The 19,084-nt window shown below is 42.7% G+C and overlaps 1 protein-coding gene across 1 annotated transcript in view; it reads right to left on the bottom strand.

Annotated features, from left to right (window-relative positions):
• Nucleotides 1-19,084, bottom strand: part of DNAJC11 (DnaJ heat shock protein family (Hsp40) member C11) — a 536,755-nt gene that overhangs the window by 150,244 nt on the left and 367,427 nt on the right. The window contains exon 5 of the mRNA XM_078642976.1: nucleotides 9,763-9,891. Within this exon, the coding sequence (XP_078499102.1) occupies nucleotides 9,763-9,891 (129 nt within the window). The remainder of the gene's footprint in view (nucleotides 1-9,762; nucleotides 9,892-19,084) is intronic.

Here is a 19,084-nt window from a genome sequence, read left to right as displayed (position 1 = left end):
CCTCCGTTCTTGAACCCTATGCTTACTCCTTCATGCTTCCTTTACAGACCAAGCACTTGTGCCTTTATTGTCACCTGTCTCCCCATCGCTCTTCTGGTTACATCCAACACCCTCTATTCTTTCCCTGCTCTCTATGCCCTACTTAGCACCAGGTTTTCTTACAGTCACCAATGTTCCCAATGGGGAGAGGATCACACTGTCTCGCATACCAGCATACAATTTGCCCAGATGCAATGTGATAAATGCAGTGTATAATAACACTCACTTTAGATTAAAGTTCAACTGGGCGAACTGTGTGATAGGCCAAGCAGTAGCCTCCCTCAAACGTTAATGATTGGCTCCTTGTTGAGCTGAGGAGCTTTTGGGAGCCACCTGTGCTCCGGGTAGGAACAGAAACCTGAGAATACTGTGAACAGCACTGACAGATAACTACAAACGGTACCTATATTCTTCACGGCCGGGCTCAGCTCCGCCGCAGCACCAGCAGCAAAGGGCCGGGCCTTGCTCCGCCTGTTTCCCGGCCGGGCTTGGCTCCGCCGGGCCCCTCCCACCACCAGTGACGCCCTCAGCAGCGCCAGGAGGCGCATAAAGGCAGCGCCAGGGCCGAGTTCTGTTGGGGGATAACTACAAACGGTACCTGTATTCTTCACGGCCGGGCTCAGCTCCGCCGCAGCACCAGCAGCAAAGGGCCGGGCCTTGCTCCGCCTGTTTCCCGGCCGGGCTTGGCTCCGCCGGGCCCCTCCCACCACCAGTGACGCCCTCAGCAGGGCCAGGAGGCGCATAAAGGCAACGCCAGTCCCTTGTCCCGCGGGACGAGCGTGGGCGCGCCCGGGAGAAGCCCGGGACAAGGGCGGGGCCGTCTGCGGCCGTCAGAGGCCAGAAGAGGCTGGGCTGGGCCACGGACTTTGGCTTTATCTCCTCGGACCCTGGACTAACTGTAAGATATAATTCTTTGTACCGATTTTATTAGTTTTTTGTTTCTTGTCCTTATCAACAATATTGAACTTTAACATCTACTGGGTGAGACTTCATTGGATTACCTCATCTGTTTATAGTACTTATAGCACTCTTGGCCCCTTAACATGTCAAAGATTAAACAATCGACCTCAAACGAGATGAGGACACTGGATAACTATCTCGTGAAGGTGGTCAATAAAATTAATAAAGAAAGGCGACTTTCACTAAATAGGATAAGCCCTGATGCTTCTCCCACAGGGATGGGATCGCCGTCAATTCTGTTGCCCCAGTCAGTTAGTTGCCTGGATGATTCTATCGTTACTGTCACTAATGATGTATCAATCGAGGTGACACCGGAAGAGCGGGAAGTTATAATCGACCCTACCCCCAGTCAGACCACGACACCCTCCCCAATGCCTTCACCAGCCCAATCACCTGTTTTGAGAGCAGTGCGGGCATGTAGGAAGGCTCCTGTCAAAAGGGTGGTGGGTCGGAAGACAAAAAAGATGGGAACTACATCAACCAGTAGTGGAAGTACACCAGAACCCACAAATAACGCTGAGTCAAATAATCTGCACCCTGCCCATATAGAGCTCCTGGCAACTATCATTGAGTCAAAATTAGAAGCAATGATTAGACCCCTTGTGGCAAAGCTAGAGCAAGTTTCTCAAGAGGTCTCTAGATTAGGGGGTCTCTTAGATTCTCATCTGACCCGGATTCACATACACACAAGTCCTTCTTCTGGTAACAACGTAAGAGGGGTGGCAGCTTCTGCTAGTACAGGGGATTCAGGGCCAACGGTCACCACACAAAATTTACCAGTCATACGACCACAGAAAACTCCATCTCCTAACTTACCATCTGTGGGAGCCCAATTAGTACAACCGTCAGTACAATCGTTAGTACAACCACCCACATTAAATAATGGTAGCCAGAATACCCCAGTGGGGGGAGAAAACGGAGGGAGAAGTAGGTCTAAGAGAAAAAATTCAGTTAACCTCCCACCGGAGTGTGTTCCATACACAGTGGTATTAATAAATGTCCCAGAGGTCGATTCTTGTTTGTCTGATCCTAGGTTAGAAACCCATGCCGCTTTAAAAAATAAAACACTAGCATGGCTAAATAGGAATTGTGTTTTTCCGCTTGCCTTTTCTAATGACATAATCTCCACTCGAAGAGTCAGTTGGATTGGCAATGCTAGAAAGAATTCGAGTGGGGATTGCATTATTGTAAATTTTAAGCACCCACAACATGTGGCAACAGTCCTCCTCAGAGCAGCCTCTCTATCGACAGTGGAAAATTCTGTATGTGCTAGACCCCTTGGGTTCTTCTATAATCATTTGGATAATACCCAACGCCCACCACCTCATCAGCCTAAGTATTCATCAAATGGGCACAGAAGGGGAGGGGTTGGTTATGTCCCAAATGTCTTTCAACATCAAAAAAATGGGGACCCTTACTGTTACCAACTGGCTAATACCCATACTCAATTTGAACAGGCCTTACCATTATATAATCGCTATACCGCTTTATCCTCACTTGAGGACAACGATTGACTGCCTACCGATTTGGGGAGTACTGTTCAGCCACCTACATCCTTTTTTAAAATTGCTACATGGAATATTGCTGGCATCAAGAACAAAGTTGGAAATGTTGATTGGCTAAACATTAAATCTTTTGACATTATTGCCCTACAAGAGACATGGGACCAAGCAAATACTTTCTCTTTGGACGGCTACAGTCACTTTCGTATCCCTGCAACTAGCAGTGCTGCAGGTAGAGCCAAGGGAGGTTTACTAACCTTATTTAAATTGGATGTAAAAGGTAAATTAACACAGTGCATTTCAGGTTGTGAAAACTGTTTGATTGTTGAACTCACTACCCAGGATCAGGCCAAGATTCTATTTGTAAATTTTTATAATTTTAATGCAAACGAGTGTACTAGCCATAATTTGGAAGTACTGGACACATTTTTGTCAGTCTATAGTGCAAATGTAAATACTTTTGAGATATTATTTCTAGGAGATTTTAACATCCACCCCTGTACCCTACCCTGTACTAGTCAGGACGATGAAGGTCCTCCCTTCTCTTCATCCATCCATCTGGAACATACTAGGTGAGGAGAGTATCTTGAAAATTTTCTTGCCAGATGGAATTTATATGAGTCAGGTTGCGGGGACGGTAAAAGTAGGTCCCCTACATTTAAGGGTACAAATGATGGCACTATTATTGATTATATTTTTATGTCTTCTTTTTTGTTGTGTAATGTTGTAAAATATTATACAGAGGTATCAGTTTTTAGTGTTCACAATCCTGTTCTATTGTAAGTGAAGATCACAGATCTACTTTCAATAAAAACAGTGACACATAGAGGGGGACTAAACGTGGCCGTCAAAGATCAGAGGCGAAGGTTAAAATGGACCAAAATAGTCCCTGAAACATTCCTCCAAGAAGTTCTGACCAAGGTAAAGGATGAGGTGGCAATTTGCCTAGTAAATCGAATACAAAAAAAAGAAGTTATAGTGGTGTTTGATAACATTTGTATAGAAATTAACCTTAGTTTACAGGCAGGACCAAGACAGATGCCACTTCAAGGTAAAAGATGGTTTGATATAAAATGTTATAAAGCCCACGGAGATTTACTTACAGCATTGAGAGCCACGCCTAAAAATCGTGTAGGTATAGCTACTGCAAGGAGTATATACAAAAAAGCTATTTTAGAGAGGAGAAGGGATCTGAAAGATGTAGCATGGGCCCAACTACTTGACCTCGAAACCCTAAAAAATAGTGGTCTATTTTGGAAAATCATAAATCAGCCATTATTTTCGTGTGATGAGTATACCCCCCTTGAGGCAAATATCACAGACGAGGGTTGGATCCAACATTTTAGCAAAATATACTCAGAAACTAGCAATAGAGAGGCCCCTGCTGTAATTTTTGAGGCTACAGTAGTGGAAACTAGTAACGAAGAGGTCCCTGCCGTCATTTTTGAGGCTGCAGAAGTGGAAAGGGCAATTGATATGACTTTGAAAAATAAAGCACCGGGCCCTGATGGGGTACCGGCGGACGTTTTTAAATCTGCCCCGAAATTTTGGTCTAAAGTCTTATGTAATGTTTTTAATGCTCTCAATCACGACAACATCCCGGCCTCGTGGAAAAAATCCATTATCATTCCGGTCTTTAAAAAGGGTAACAGGCAAGACCCCTCCTGTTACAGACCTATTTCACTGATTGATTTGTCTGTGAAAATATTGGGCCGGGTTATTTTATCTAAACTGAATGATTGGCTGAATGAGAAAGGGGTCCTATCAAACGTTCAGTACGGATTTAGACCAAAACAGAGCACGATAGATCAAGGACTTAACTTGCACTTACTGGTTGATAAATACACTAGGGCCAAGGAGGGGTCCATGTACCTGGGGTTCATGGACCTCTCTTCTGCTTTTGACCTCGTAAATCGCTCAAAACGGTGGCAAACCTTATTGACATGGGCCTAGACAGGGCTCTAGTTCATCTCCTGGCTGATTTGCACACTGGCCTCATAGCTTCGGTTAGAGTAACCTCGGAGGGCCGATGTACTAGTCATTTTAACTCTGAAAGGGGTGTTAGGCAGGGGTGCATATTGGCACCCCTCCTATTTACCATTTATATAAACGCACTGGAACCAGCATTAAAAGAGGCATCTCTTAACATCCCGCGTATAGGAGAACTGGGGATGCCGGTTCTTCTGTACGCAGATGATGCCGTTTTGCTTTCACGGACCGGTGTGGGATAACAACACCTCTTGGATGTCTTTGAAAACTTCATGGGTTCTTTGGACCTAAAGATAAATGTAAAGAAGTCTCAAATCATGATAATGGGCAGGAGCAAAAAGAATAAGAATTTAAAAACATTCACATGTTATGTAGAGTAGCCACTTTTCCATGTCTGGGAATCACCTTTGATGAGAGAGGCAACTGGGGTCCACAGTTGAAAAACAGAAACATCTCACTTGCCAGATCATCCTATGTACTTCAGGGGTTTTCAAAAAAAAATTAGGGGCAAGGCCAATAACAACCCTATTGAAAATTTATAAAGCAAAATGCCTTGCAGTGGCTACATATGGTAGTGCAATTTGGGGATACAGTTCCCCAGACAGTATACAAACTACTGAGAATACATTTTTAAGAGCTGTCCTCTCTGTGCCACAGTCCACTCCATCTTACACAGTTCGCACTGAATTAGGAGTAGGATATATTTCAGATATAATTAAAATGGCCCCTGTTCTAGCTTGGCTGAAGATCTGGTTGAACCAGGAAATCCCTCTTAACCACATTATTTTAAAAGACTGCCTGCAGCTAGATAGAGCAAATAAAATCCTGTGGCTAGCATACATCAAAGACAGTCTCGTTAAGCTAGGGAGACCAGAGCTCTTTTCTTCCCCGGCGTCCATAACAACAAAGGACATCGCCTTGATTAAGGGTTTGATGGGAGAATTGCTAAGCATGGAGAGGGAACAAATGGAATTACAAAAACCAACGGTGAGGGCTAGCATTATTATGAGCACCCAAGTAGGCCCTGAATTGTATCTAACTACTGTGAACCACGCTTATCACCGATTTCTTTTGACCCGATTTCGGTTTAATTTGATTCACTTGAACCTTGGTCATTTTCCGACTTGGAGTACCCCTGATAACGCAATGCTGTGTTCCTGTGACAATTTTTCTATCCAGAATACAATGCACTTTTTGATGTTCTATGGTCACTACACGGCACTAAGGACGAAATATTTGATCCCCATTTTAAAGGAGGCATGGTTTATTCAGGTAGAGCCAGCTCTCCTGTTTTTACAGTTATTGCAGACCCCCAGGATTATGTTTCATGTTGCTAACTTCCTTGTGGGGGCTGCAAGGATTAAGAAAAGGAAGATGACCCATAACCTTCATAACATGGTTCTATAGTGGATGAAAGTATATACTGTTTATATTATAGGGAATGTTTACTAAATGAAATTGCTATGTGAGACTGTAAAATGTACAGGAAAATGTAGTCCTACTTAACTGACCTCTTTTTATCGTATTTTAATGTATTTTAAATGTATTTTTAAAGGACAATATTTTCATACTTGGTTGTAAGTATTTTTGGATTGTGTAAATTAATCATGATTTTATCCTGTATTAATTATGTATTTTAGATTATGTGAATATTGTATAGTGCTATTGTCTTTTTATGATATTGATTTATCGAAATAAAGTATTTTGACTGACTGACACTGACAGCACCCCTATATTTAACTTGTTACTCTATGCTGAAGAGCAAATATCCTGAAACATGTCTAAAGATACACAGCACCGGCTGCACCAACAATGGTGAATTCTAAAGACTATCAAATGAAGCGAGTGTTATCATGCACTGCATTTACCACAATGTATTTGGGCGAATTGTGTACTGGTAAACCCAGCATTGTGCTCCCTCCCACTTTTGTGATTGGCCATTTTTCCACTCACTGCACCTCTCCAGTTCCCCTTCTTCCACCTTCTGCTCCTCCACAAGCCATGCACCTTCTCGGGAAAGAGAAAAGGAACTTCACACTCCCCATTTCTATGCAGTACCGGAGATTCTTCTCTCGGTTTCCTTTTATTCTGTTTGTACCTTTTTGACAATCATGATATTACCATATTTTAAGTACACATTATGTGCCATGCACCTAGTTTTGCGTAGTTCCACAGTATTTTGATCAATTCTCTTTTGACAGATTACTTTTTAAATAAGTTTTTTCTCTTAACCTTAAAAGTTTTACCAGTTTTCTAGACTAGCTATGAGTGCAATGATTTGCAGATTCCTTGAGCCCTAGGATCCAGAATATAAAAGCTACATACTGCCTTTGCCTGACTACAATGCTTTCATAGTGATTAGACGTCTCATCAATACAGAGAAGGCACTACTTGGCTTCCCTTAAAGACAAACACTTCCTTCAGCCACGCTGCTGCATAATAAACTTTGAAGTTAAAATACTTGCAATGGGATTGATCAAGCTAAGTGGTATGTGTTCCGTATTCCTAGAACATTCTTTTCTCATGGTAAAGACAATTCCTTGATAGGTGAACACCAGCATTTCCATCAAATTATCATTCTCCCCAAAAATGATTAAACGACATGTGGATAAGGGCAACTCCTATACCTTTGAGTGGAAGTGAAGACAACAGCACTGCTAGATTTTGTTTTCACGACACATTAATGAGTCTTCATTTCAGAAATAAATGTGACGTACAATGGCACTATCGCTGATGTAGGATAGTAAGAAATACCGTAAGCAAAGATGTGGTCTAAAGGGCAACAAACACGATCAAACAACTCACCTCCCCAAAACGAGGTGACATTCCAAGTATCTCCACCCATTCAATATGGGCTTGCATGGCCGCCGAGATTTTAGTGGCGTCATTACATCAGACAGCTTGATAAGAGGTATTTACATGGAATAGAAGGTTCCCATGGGATCACATGGAAGGAAAGGAAGGGAAAAGGAAAGGGAAGGGAAAAGGAAATGGGAAAGGAAGGATATTTTGATATTTTTTTAAGAGGTTTGTCTTGCTGGAGGAGATGAATGAAGGAGCAGAGATAAATGTAATTACTTTGGGCACCATTTTTTAGACACTTTTTATACAACAAGCCATCACTGCAGCCCCTAAACCCGAACAAGAAACGCCAGTTACTTGGACCACAATTATTCAATATGTATATCATTACTAACCCTAATCATACCACCAGTCTCAAAGGTTACTGTTAAACCATATAGCTAACCCAAATTTAAATGTAACCTTGATGGTAAAGCTAAAACTAATCCCATGTACATTATAACAAAATGCTAAATCGAGAAACCAAACCCTAATCGTAAAGTCATGAAAATATTACAATGTATTTCTGTATATTAATTACAGTAATGCAACAGAAGGTACTTCATCAAAAAGAAACAGCCAGCCCTCATCCATAACCTTTGAAATGTATTTTTTAAATACATCGAAAAGAATGGAATTACAGAAATGGAAAAAGCTAAACGGGCAAAGCGAACAGGAAGCGAGCACTGTATTCCCCTTCATTTGGTACTCAAATGACAAATGGTGATTTAGCAGTAAATGTAAAGCATTTTTTTAAATGTATATTATTTTCCATCTATTGTGATGCTAACCGATATTTTAACCTTTTTAACAGTAATTACTTTCTTCAGGCCTGTGTAAATTGGTCTAATGTTTATTTATACGAATTTACTTTTCTTGGCTTAGGAGTCAAAGAAAAAATAAAAATGAAATGGCGGAGGTAATGATACCCATCAGTAAAGAAGTCACAACGATGGTAGGCCGAAACTGTGAGTGACGCCGGAAACACAGTGCAAAGTATGTCCTGTCAGAGTTTGTTTTAAGGAGCCTTCTTTAAAAGACACTGAAAGAAACAAGCCTCAAAGACTAGGCAGGAAACGATTTCAAGTCATATAGGATGAGGACTCTCAAGGGATATTTTGTACCCTGGCGGTAGGTGGTTTGGTTCTGAATTTGTAAGAAATTGTTTTGATGCCTCGAGAGGCTCTCTTTAGGCACTAGATAAATGTTTCCACTCATTTAATCAATGTACTGTGTCGAGGAGTCACCCAGGCGGCGTGAACCGTCAGGTTGAGTCCCTTATCTGTCATTCGGACTGTCGGACCCTGAAAAAGCTGCAAAATCTCCGATCAGAGCCGAGTGGGCGCTTCTGCTGGTTTTAACCTCTCCTGACAAATACCCGAGCACCGTCCTTGAAAAATCAGGGCACGTGCACAGAGCCACGGCGTGGTGACTGCGGAAGACATTTTGCATCATGACTAACTTGCTGCGAAGATTTAGATGCCCTGACAGAGGAGCCAAAAGGCAGATGTGTTTTTAACTCAAAATGTATGAGCTACTGCACAAACATTCCCAGGTGGAAATTAATCTTTTAAAAAGTTGGTAATTGTAGCCCTCCATACATAAAGATGAGGGAATAAATAAAAGTTGAGCGGCACTTCATTCTGAAGTTAAGCCGCGCTGGTTTGCGTTGCTAATTCGGAGCCGGCGCGAGGCACGCTGGGTAACAGGCGGCGACGTTACTGTACAAACACAAGGAGATAATGGACGGAGTGCTGAAACTTTTTAAACGCTCACCCCCAGTCACAGATCTGGGTTGAATCCATCATCATTCTTTAGCTCACTTCGCCACCCCAGTTCAGACACAGGTATATGCAAATCAGTCTTGACCCTGTGCCTCATGGGAAACAGTCCGTCCGAACTGCTAAGCCATGTCTTCACTGGATCGGAAATAAGCATCCTGGGACCGGTTTCAGGCTAACAGCCCTCATCAGCCAGGCTAGCTGGAATCCAGTGGCAAAGTGAGCAAGGCACCCACGTCTGGGCATACCCTACCAACTTAGGGCGAACAAAGCAAACACAAGGAGATGATGGTCTTGTGTTTGCTTTGTTCGCCCAAAGTTGGCAGGGTATGCCCAGACGTGGGTCCCTTGCTCACTTTGCCACTGGATTCAAGCTAGCCTGGCTGATGAGGGTTGTTAGCCCGAAACCGGTCCCAGGACGCTCGTTTCCGGTCCAGTAAAGACATGGCTTGGCAGTTCGGGCTGGACTGTCCCATGAGGCACAGGGTCAAGACTGATTTGCATATAGCTGTGTCTGAACTGGGGTGATGAAGTGAGCTAAAGAACGATGATGGATTCAACCCTGATCTGTGACTGGGGGAGAGTGTCTGAAAAGTTTCAGCGCCCCGTCCATCATCTCCTTGTGTTTGCTTTATTCAACATTACTGTACCTCAATTGACTGGGCGATGTGCATGCGGTTGATTTCAATGTGAGGGAAGGTGCTCCCGGGCGCGTCTTCGAAGTCCTCATCGTACCGGTCAAAGAGCTCGGTGGCATCCACGCCCACACTGATGGTCCCCTGAAACGAGAGGAGAAGAACGTTATATGTCTGCATAACGCATGATGAACAAACACACTATATATAACCACCTGCAGCAACTCCTCGGAAGACATGACGTAACATTCACACACTGTGGTGCTCGCGATTGGACCAACAGCTTCAAATCTTTCCCAAAAGGGACACGTAATTTTAGGCATGTAGAATTATAATTTTAGGCATGTAGAATTATTAAGTAGATGCACGGTGCGTTAAATGGAAATACATAAGTGCTGGTACTCCTGTTCAGAGTACCTGTTTGTTCCTGGGAAGTGCCGGCACTCTCCCATTAAACGTTTTGCAGCAATGGTGAGAAGTAGGTACGTCTGTTTCTAAAATAAATAAGTGCAGGTACTCAGTACCGGACAGCACCTGCCCATTTAAAGCACTGAGTCTGCAAGTGCAAACAAACGGGCCACCCTGCAACACACACACATTCTCTCTCATCATATACCTGTTATCTACTTGAAGCGGAATATGTTGAGATGTAATTTTTCCTTTCTTTCAAGATTAACTGTTGCGCCCTCACATCGCTTGGGCGTTGGACCCTTCCCAACACAAACGCAAGAAGTTATCCACATTTTATTGGATACCTGCGATACTAACAAACCTGCAGTTAGGGCCTCATCTACCTAGTAAGAATATGGAGTCCTTCGAGTGTACGCATTTTCCAAGTACAATCACTATGCGGATTAAGTACTGCTGATCATTGTAGGCGATAACCTTATTATAAAAGAGGATTGCAATTATCACTACCTGATCTCACATGTCATCATATTCAGAACCACCACAGAACAATAAAGTAATTTCTATTTCTTTTCCAAATACCCCGTATACACTAATGTCACCTCACTCCATGAACTCGCTCAACCTGCATTTAAAACCATGACGAAGGCAGCACGGATCAGCGCACTGTTCACAATGCAAACCAACCTTTGCTATGACCTTGTTCATGCGACTGTACTCTGGCCTAAGTGAATGTCTGCTCCTTCTTTCGGCTATTTTGGGGTTGAACAATCTCTGCTAATTAAAAATGTTTCCACATCAACAAGTACCTTCACAGCCCAACATTTTCTCCAACAAAACCACCTCAAATGCTTATGGTCAGAAATCAACTTATGGGGCACCGGCCAACTAGCAGCAGAAAAAAACACTATCAAAATAATTGTGAGAGTTCATGTCAGGCCCTCAGCGATGACCTGGGCAGGTTTGCACTGCTGAGTGACCGGTCAGAAGCAGGGCCGGCTGTAGCGGAGAGGGGCTACTTTTAAAACAAGGCCCCGGACCCCAAACCCTTTTGATGCTCAAATGCTGCCTGCCCTCAGCTAAAGCAAATTGTTTTTTGTGGTGTCCTTTATTTTTTTTGCTGTTATGCCCATCTTTGACCCTGTCTTCTGCCTTTTGGCTAGGTTTGAGCTAAATAAATACAATATTCGTACACACATACATAATTAAACCTAGCAAAACAAAGTCCATTACACTCCTAAAAATAGGTGCACAATTTTAGCACAGATATTTAGCTACTAGCAATGTACGACAGAGCAACAATGAAATTGTAATAGTCTATGGCAAATTCTGGGAGGGGACTATACAAATTCAGGAAAGAGGGTAAGAATTCAGGACAAAGATTCTGGAAATAAGGTCAGTTTTACAGACATTTGTGTAAGTCAAGCGGCAGTATAAACAGTAAGTAAATATATTGCAGACACAAGCAATATTGAGCATCATATGTAACTGGGATTATTTATAGATTAAGAACTTGAAAATATTGGCAATATTTGACACCCAAAGAAGGGGAAAATACCTCACAGTTCACCCCTTTTATGCTAAATACCAGTATCAGAAGCAGCGCTCTATAGATAAACGTGGATTTCCCGCTCAAGGGTTGTAATAGTCCAGAGATTGAGATAAACGTCGAGTAAGTGGTTACAAAAGATTTGAAGGAATAGGCTATGCCAGTGTACCAAAGCCCTTTGCTTAAGTGTAGCACACACTATGTTCACCTAGAATGATTAAAGAACTATATTACACCATCAAACCTAAACACATGAATGAGAGACAGAAAAGGAGCACAGACAGCATTTTGAAACATACCACACATACAATCCTCGATCAGCATGTGAGAAAGGTGCCAAACAATGGATCACCACATACCCTGGACAGTTCACCATTAGCCACTGAATGGTGCAGCTCCACCAACAGCATAGTTCACCACCACACATAGCACAGGGCACAATCACTCACAGAACAGTGCCTAACCACCCACTGCACAATGCAATTATAACCGGAGGCACACCGCACCGAGGTGCTGAGACGACACTACACACCAACAAGGTCACGACTGACGGTGGCAGTTTACACAATAGCTAGTGAGACAGTGACTAAGCACATACTCCATGAGGGTACAGGTATGCCCGGAAGGGGATTGATCTCTATTTTCACTTTTGTCTCCTACAGGAACACTAAAACAAAAAATAATTGGTGCAGGGTGGAGTGACAGACCCACGCCCTGAAGAAGTTGCCGTGAGTTTTCCTGAGGCAATGAAACATGTTGGCTTTTAAAGGAGCAGAGACACAGCACTGAATAAAAGTCTAATAGCCAGTGTGGTCAGCTCGGTTTTAATTGGGACATGCGGTGCCATGGCCCAGGCCCGTAGTCCGTATTGTGGGGTTGATCCTGCGGTACATTGGATCTTTCACCAATGTACAGGCAGTGTTTGCCATCCTAGCACCAGTGTTCACTTTCTTTTCTATCGTTTTCACACATCACAATTTATGATCGGGTTTGGTGGTTGCTGATGATGAGATCCTAAGGTAGCAGGCGAGTACCTTCCTGCTTACCCCCATTGTGTTACTCCCGTGAGGCACCACCAACCCACTCACACATTTTTCTATATTTTTCTCTTTTTATTCCCTTTCACTCACTGGAAGTATGCCCTTCATATGTGGGGCGGCAATGCTTGAGGACGACATCAGTTGGAATCAACGCAACAGTTGAGATTTTAAATGTTGTTTTAAAGTGGTGACCCAGATCCGTAAAGTATAGATGGTATAATCTTAACCGCAGCCTAACAGACAATACATTAGTTGGGTGGGGATCTGAGGAGGAGATTCACTGTGCGCACAGGTCCAATGTTGTCTATGAGATTATGAGTGGGGGATGACCTGTTCTTTATCCCTATTGCTCTTTTGCCGTATAAGGACACCGCACCATTAACCTCAGAACTATGCGCCGCCACCTGCTTCAAAGGGCACCATCACACACTGAGTAATGTACTCCCGCAAATGGCATAGTGTATCAACATACAAAGCACAGTGCACTACAACCATGAAAAAGTGGACATTAGGCTCAATTTACAGACAGTCCATGTAATTAGAGAACAGGTTGCCACTCTAATTCAGTAAGACATTCAAGAGAGCTAGACCGTCAGATCAATAAGTAATATTTTTTATCACAATGCAGTCTATGGTAGTCTTTCACTTGCTGTTTGAATATTTGAGATTTTTTAAAACGTATTCTGGCCTTAAAATGCTGACAGGATCTCAACTAAAGCCTAGCTTTTTATCAGACGAAACTTAAAAGGCTGTTGAGCAGAGTACTAGAGCCCTTACAGGGAAGGGAAGAGGTCTATGTGGCTTGTGAAGCTCTAGCCAAACAACCCTGATAATGACGTGGAAAGCATGGTATAACGAGGGCCACTTGAATTATGTGATTTTGAGGCCTCTACATTTTCTTCAGAATTATGAATTTTCCGATTTTGCCACACATTCCATTATAGCTGGACAATCTGCTGATTTTAACAACACAATTTGATTCTGGCTCATTCGGATAAAAAGTTGCTAAAAATGCAGCTACACAAGTTGCCACAAAGCAGAAAACGCTTCTCAATGGATAACTAGTCACGTTTCTGTTCCTTATTACAGTATTTGGGGATTTAACTAGTAATAATGAGCTGAAGATTTTGCCCGGATAGTGTTAGTATGAGTACAAATGACAAAATAATCAAGTGATACTCTCACAGGATGTGCTGCATTATGCCGCATAATTTGCATTTTTTTGCTGCATTATTTAGTCGACCTTGCTGCATCCTTTTTGTCCTTCCCTGCTGTTTAAGTTCATAGTCCCAAATGTAATAGGATCCACGGCTTTTCAGACGCTCACTTTGATTGAACCAAGGGAAGCCTAGAGAGCACAGTGAGTGCCTGAAGGCCTCCAAGTGTTATCAAACCAATGGTGTTTCTCATAGATCTTCCTGTTGCCTTCTAAGGGTACCAGTAGCTTCTTGATATCAATGTCTATGCTAGAATCCATTTACCGCCGGCAAACACAGCAAGCTGCAGCTCATGCAATACAGACGCTCAGCAGAGAGGTAAACAAAACATTGTTCAGAATGCAAATATAGATCAAGAAATTGTTCATATCCATCTATCCTAACAACCACACATTAATCCACCTAGGCACCACAATGAGAAAATCATTCATCCAAGCACCGATTTGGCCATCCACCCTTGTGTCCACCAAAATCCATCCTCCTAAACTCCCAGATCCATCCACTCACCTGTTTACAGCCCCCTCTTCATCCATCCATTCACCCACTTAACCATCAACACCCTCTTTTTTCATCCCCACTCTCCATCCATCAAAATCTTCTTCATTCATCCAGACACTGTGCAATCATCCACAAGGTACACCTTCATTCACCCCCGTACTTTGCGCCCATTCATCTACCCCCTCTTAATTCCTCCCAAACAGTACCGCCCATTCACCATCTACACTAGCTTCTTTAAAACTCACTCTTTAATCCAGTTATCCACACCCTCTTCACTCATCCCCGCACACTTTAGCATACAGCGCTATCCATCTTCCCAAATAATGGAGCTATCCTTTGACCCATCCACCCAAAACCTTACCTTTGTCCACCCTAAAATGTTGAAGAAACTGTTCTTTGTTGACATGCCATGTGAAGTTTAGAAATAACGAGCATTGCAAAATATATTGGAGTTACTCAACAAATAATGGGGCATTTAAGTGACCAAATGAGGTGCCACTTAATAAAAAAAAAAAAAAGAAAAAAAAAAAAAAATGAAGACTAACTAAAATAGGCAAAAAACCAGCCATACATAAAATAAATTAGTAATTTGTTGGTGCACTGAAATAAAATAGGCTGAAGAGAAAACGGGTCGCTTCTCTGGGAATGTACAGCACATACCTGCAGTGGTGGAAACGCTCGGTGCACTTTTGAAAAGTAGTAAATCACCCAGGTTTGTTAATGAACTTCTGTCCTCGGTCAGTGGGACATTTTCTATGGGAGGGTTTGCACATGTTGAAGGAGCCTGCTCTGTTTTCAGGTGTCAGTGGGTGTCTATGTGCATCGCTTCAGGGGGATAGAGGTGTGTGCAACTCCTTGATGACACTTACTATGCCTTGCTCTGGTCCCTTATGCTGGGTCGTGTTGGAGAGAGGAACAAACAGACTCGTCCCCCTCTTCCCATTCGCCCGTCTGCACATGCAGGAGGCCAGGCAGCAGTTATCACGCTATTAAGAGATTTTATAATATTTAAAATCAATATTTTGAACAGGAGCAGCACCAGGGCTGGGTGGCAAAGTAGTGCCTGATGAGATCACGCATTCAAATCCTTTTCAAAGAGTGGCGCGTGTCCCTGTCTGGAGCAGAGTTACTTGGGTTGTGGCGGGGATGCTCCAAAAAGGAAATGACCTACTAGGTAATGGCTACTTTTCAATACATGGAACACCAAAGAATCCGCACAAGCAGCAGGTCTCGGAGTGACAACAGCAGGGCTTCCAGGATGACGACAGAATATCAGCCGAGTGAGAATGGTGTCAGAACTCACAATCCACTCTATACATTCCTCTCAGCAAATTAACCCGTTGACCGCGGCACGAATTCCGCCATGGTGCAGGCGAATTAATGAGTGGGCGGGGTTCAGCACATGCCCACTGTGACATCGGACGGCCAGGGGCCATCCGACGCATGCAACGGTTTAAGCACCCGATCCAGAGATCTACTTGTAGCCTGCAGGTCAACCATGCCTGAAGTGTACATTGCCGGTGTACGATAAATGCTTGCACTAGTGTACCCAGCTGGAACTGAGGGGAATGGAAGATTGCACTTGCTGTCTTCTGTAAGAGAGGGAAGCTTGCTTTCCTACTGCCATGCTGTACCTGTTCTGCGAGGAAGCCAAGTTTGCACCATTGCTGCCCAATGAGTCCGGGTCCTGTGATGGGAAATGCGTGCATTGCTTCCGTGAAGAAGGGATGGTTGCAGTGTTTCCGCCTAAAGTGTATCTGTTCTATGAAGAAGAGGCGGCTCCATTGCTACTCACCCATCTTATGAAAAAACAAAGGATACCTTGAATAGGTTTCATCCTCCTGTTTTAAATCTTCTGGTCGGGAGATGCTAATAAAAACATGTTTAGATCACCAGCACAATTTGAATACAGGTCTAACAGTTTTGCCAACTGGAAAAATAAAAATGTGGCCATAAGCGACGCAACCTCATCCACTATAGGGAATCCACAAGTAGAAAACTGTAACAATCAGTGAATAGCAGTACTCTTGATGCTCTGCAGTGCTAGATGTGGAACCCGCTGCTGAAGTATTCCATGCACGATGGGCCAGGGTTCAACATCCTAAATGAGTAAGTGAATGATAATTTCATAAGAGGTCTTGCCTGTTTATTCAAGGGGTTTTGTACTTCATGCATTTTTACATCTGTTTACAGGTAGCATAGACCAGTCCTCTAACTCCCCTCACTCATTCTTTACTGTGCTAGCTAACTATTTTGTATCATGCCTTGTAAGTGTATGAATCGTGTGAACTAGACAAAAGACCAAATAAATTGCATTGCCAATGCTTGTTTTAATGCATGATGTGAATGAAAGAGTGAACACTTACAAAATATGTGAGCAGAGTTTCACATATAAAACATTTGGTTGTGCGTGTGAAACTAGCAGTTTTAAAACTAAATACTTTGTAAAATGTTAAAATATAGCTGAGAAGTGGCTTCATGACATGTATAACACCTTCAGCCAATTCTGACATTTTAGCCAACACCACTTTGCCATCTGAGGTTTTGAATCCATAATGAAAATGCCCAAAGCAAAACTATAAATCCCACAATGAAACATGCAGTTGGTTTAAAAGCCAAGTGTGGCTGATGGTACCACATTGTCATAGTGCTACTTGGCAGACTTGTGAAATACAAAATACAATTTAGTGCCCAACTTTCTGCCATTTTAGTTCTTGCTTAAGATGACGCGTGCAGCGTCTGCTGTGAGACATGTTGTAAGGGTACAGCGAGCATCTTTGCCGTCCATTAGTTGGTTTCATAGTCACTCTCATTTACTGGCTTCTCATTGGTCAGCTACTTTAGGCTTTCCTTCTGTAGTAATTGTTAACCACACAGAAGTTAGGTTCAGAATAGATTTATTCCAGAAGAAAGACAGCTTAACAACCACAAGCGGAAAGAGACGTTTCTCTCAGTAGGTTTTCTGCACAACTGATACAGAGAACAAGCATAAACATTCCAAGTGACATCAAGTCATTCTAAATGACATCAAGACATGGAATACCACACACATCCCCCCTTTTGAACCTTTCCTTCACTATATTTATTCTTCTACCAAAACGAATTTTCATTTGTTTTGCGGCTTTGTCAAACACATTTAAATCACCAGCTTCCTCTAAAGGTGGTAAATTGTCAAATTCTTTGATCCCAGCACCCCCAAGACAGTGTCTCAAAAGAGCTAATTTCCTTTTGGCAGAACAACCATCCTTTTCCAAAACATCTACGTATGCAATGAACATGGGATACCAAAGATCCCATTCTATATTAGGTTCGCCGGCAACTTGAAGGAAATGTGGAGGTGCAGCTATATTTGACATTTTGTGATAAAATTGACAGAAGTGAAATTAATTTAAAATAACAATACTACAAAAACGTACATTTTAAAAGAAAATAACAGTATTGGTGTGCAAATCACCGTAGTTATTGACTTGCCAACGCGAGATTTCCTACATAAGGTCTTGAATAGGTGTGCAAATCACCGTAGGTACTGACTTGCTGCAGAATAAATCAAAAGAAAGTCTAAACGATATATGTAAGACGAATATGCCTGTTCCTTCGTTAAGTTTTTCTTATTCCTCAAGTAACACGAAGATTCCCCAGTTCACGCTAGTAAAACTTCAAGTTTAACCAAGATGGCGGCAGTAGACGTGCGTGATGACGTCAGATTTCCCATCATGCACCTCGAGAAACTCGGACAACGAGCGGATTCTAAACACGGAGCGTGAAGGCTCGAGGTAATCTTCCACTTTTAAACATAAACAGTTCCTTTTAAACATATGGATTTTTTCCTTACATTCGCTCACTTTAGTCAAATAATCCCGAATTTTGTCAGAGTCGAATGATACACGGCAAGCACCGCTCGATATATGCGGTCGAAACAATCGCAATATGATTTTAGCGTTAATCCAAAGAAAGGAAAAGTCTTTAACTCACGTTTTTGGAGTCGCGGATTCTTGAAAGTATTACCGCTGGCAACCTTTCCTGTAGTTCTTTATGAATAGCAATCTAAACATGCGATTTACTTGAATTGTTCAAGGATTGTAGATTTCTCCTCATAAAAGAACGTGTGAGTGCTGTCTTCCATGAATCTTGAATTTGGTACTCCCAATCGTCGCCAGTAATTGTGTAGTAATTGTTAACCACACAGAAGTTAGGTTCAGAATAGATGTATTCCAGAAGAAAGACAGCTTAACAACCACAAGCGGAAAGAGACGTTTCTCTCAGTAGGTCTTCTCCACAACTGATACAGAGAACAAGCATAAACATTCCAAGTGACATCAAGTCATTCTAAATGACATCAAGACATGGAATACCACACCTTCCTCTTCTTAATTTAGCCCTTCCCAGGAGCAATGAACACATGACTTGCGCCCTTCCACTGCTCATCTTTAAAGCGCTACTTTTATCCTTTTGTTTAAGCACTCCAGATGTCTCCCTTGTGTACTTATCCCAACTACATATTCTTCTTTCTTGCCTTCCCTCAGTTGTGATTATTGCTTCTTCCAGCTCACCTGTTCTTGCTTCCTAACCTCTCCTTGTCGGTTTGCTTCCTCATTCCCACCTGGCCACCCTCTGCTGTCTGTTTG

The sequence above is a fragment of the Lissotriton helveticus genome, chromosome 5_1 (genome assembly GCF_964261635.1).
Source record: "Lissotriton helveticus chromosome 5_1, aLisHel1.1, whole genome shotgun sequence".
NCBI classification, from domain to species: Eukaryota; Metazoa; Chordata; class Amphibia; order Caudata; family Salamandridae; genus Lissotriton; species Lissotriton helveticus.
Note: the sequence above shows the minus strand (reverse complement) of the source record. Positions and strands in the feature narration are given on the sequence as shown.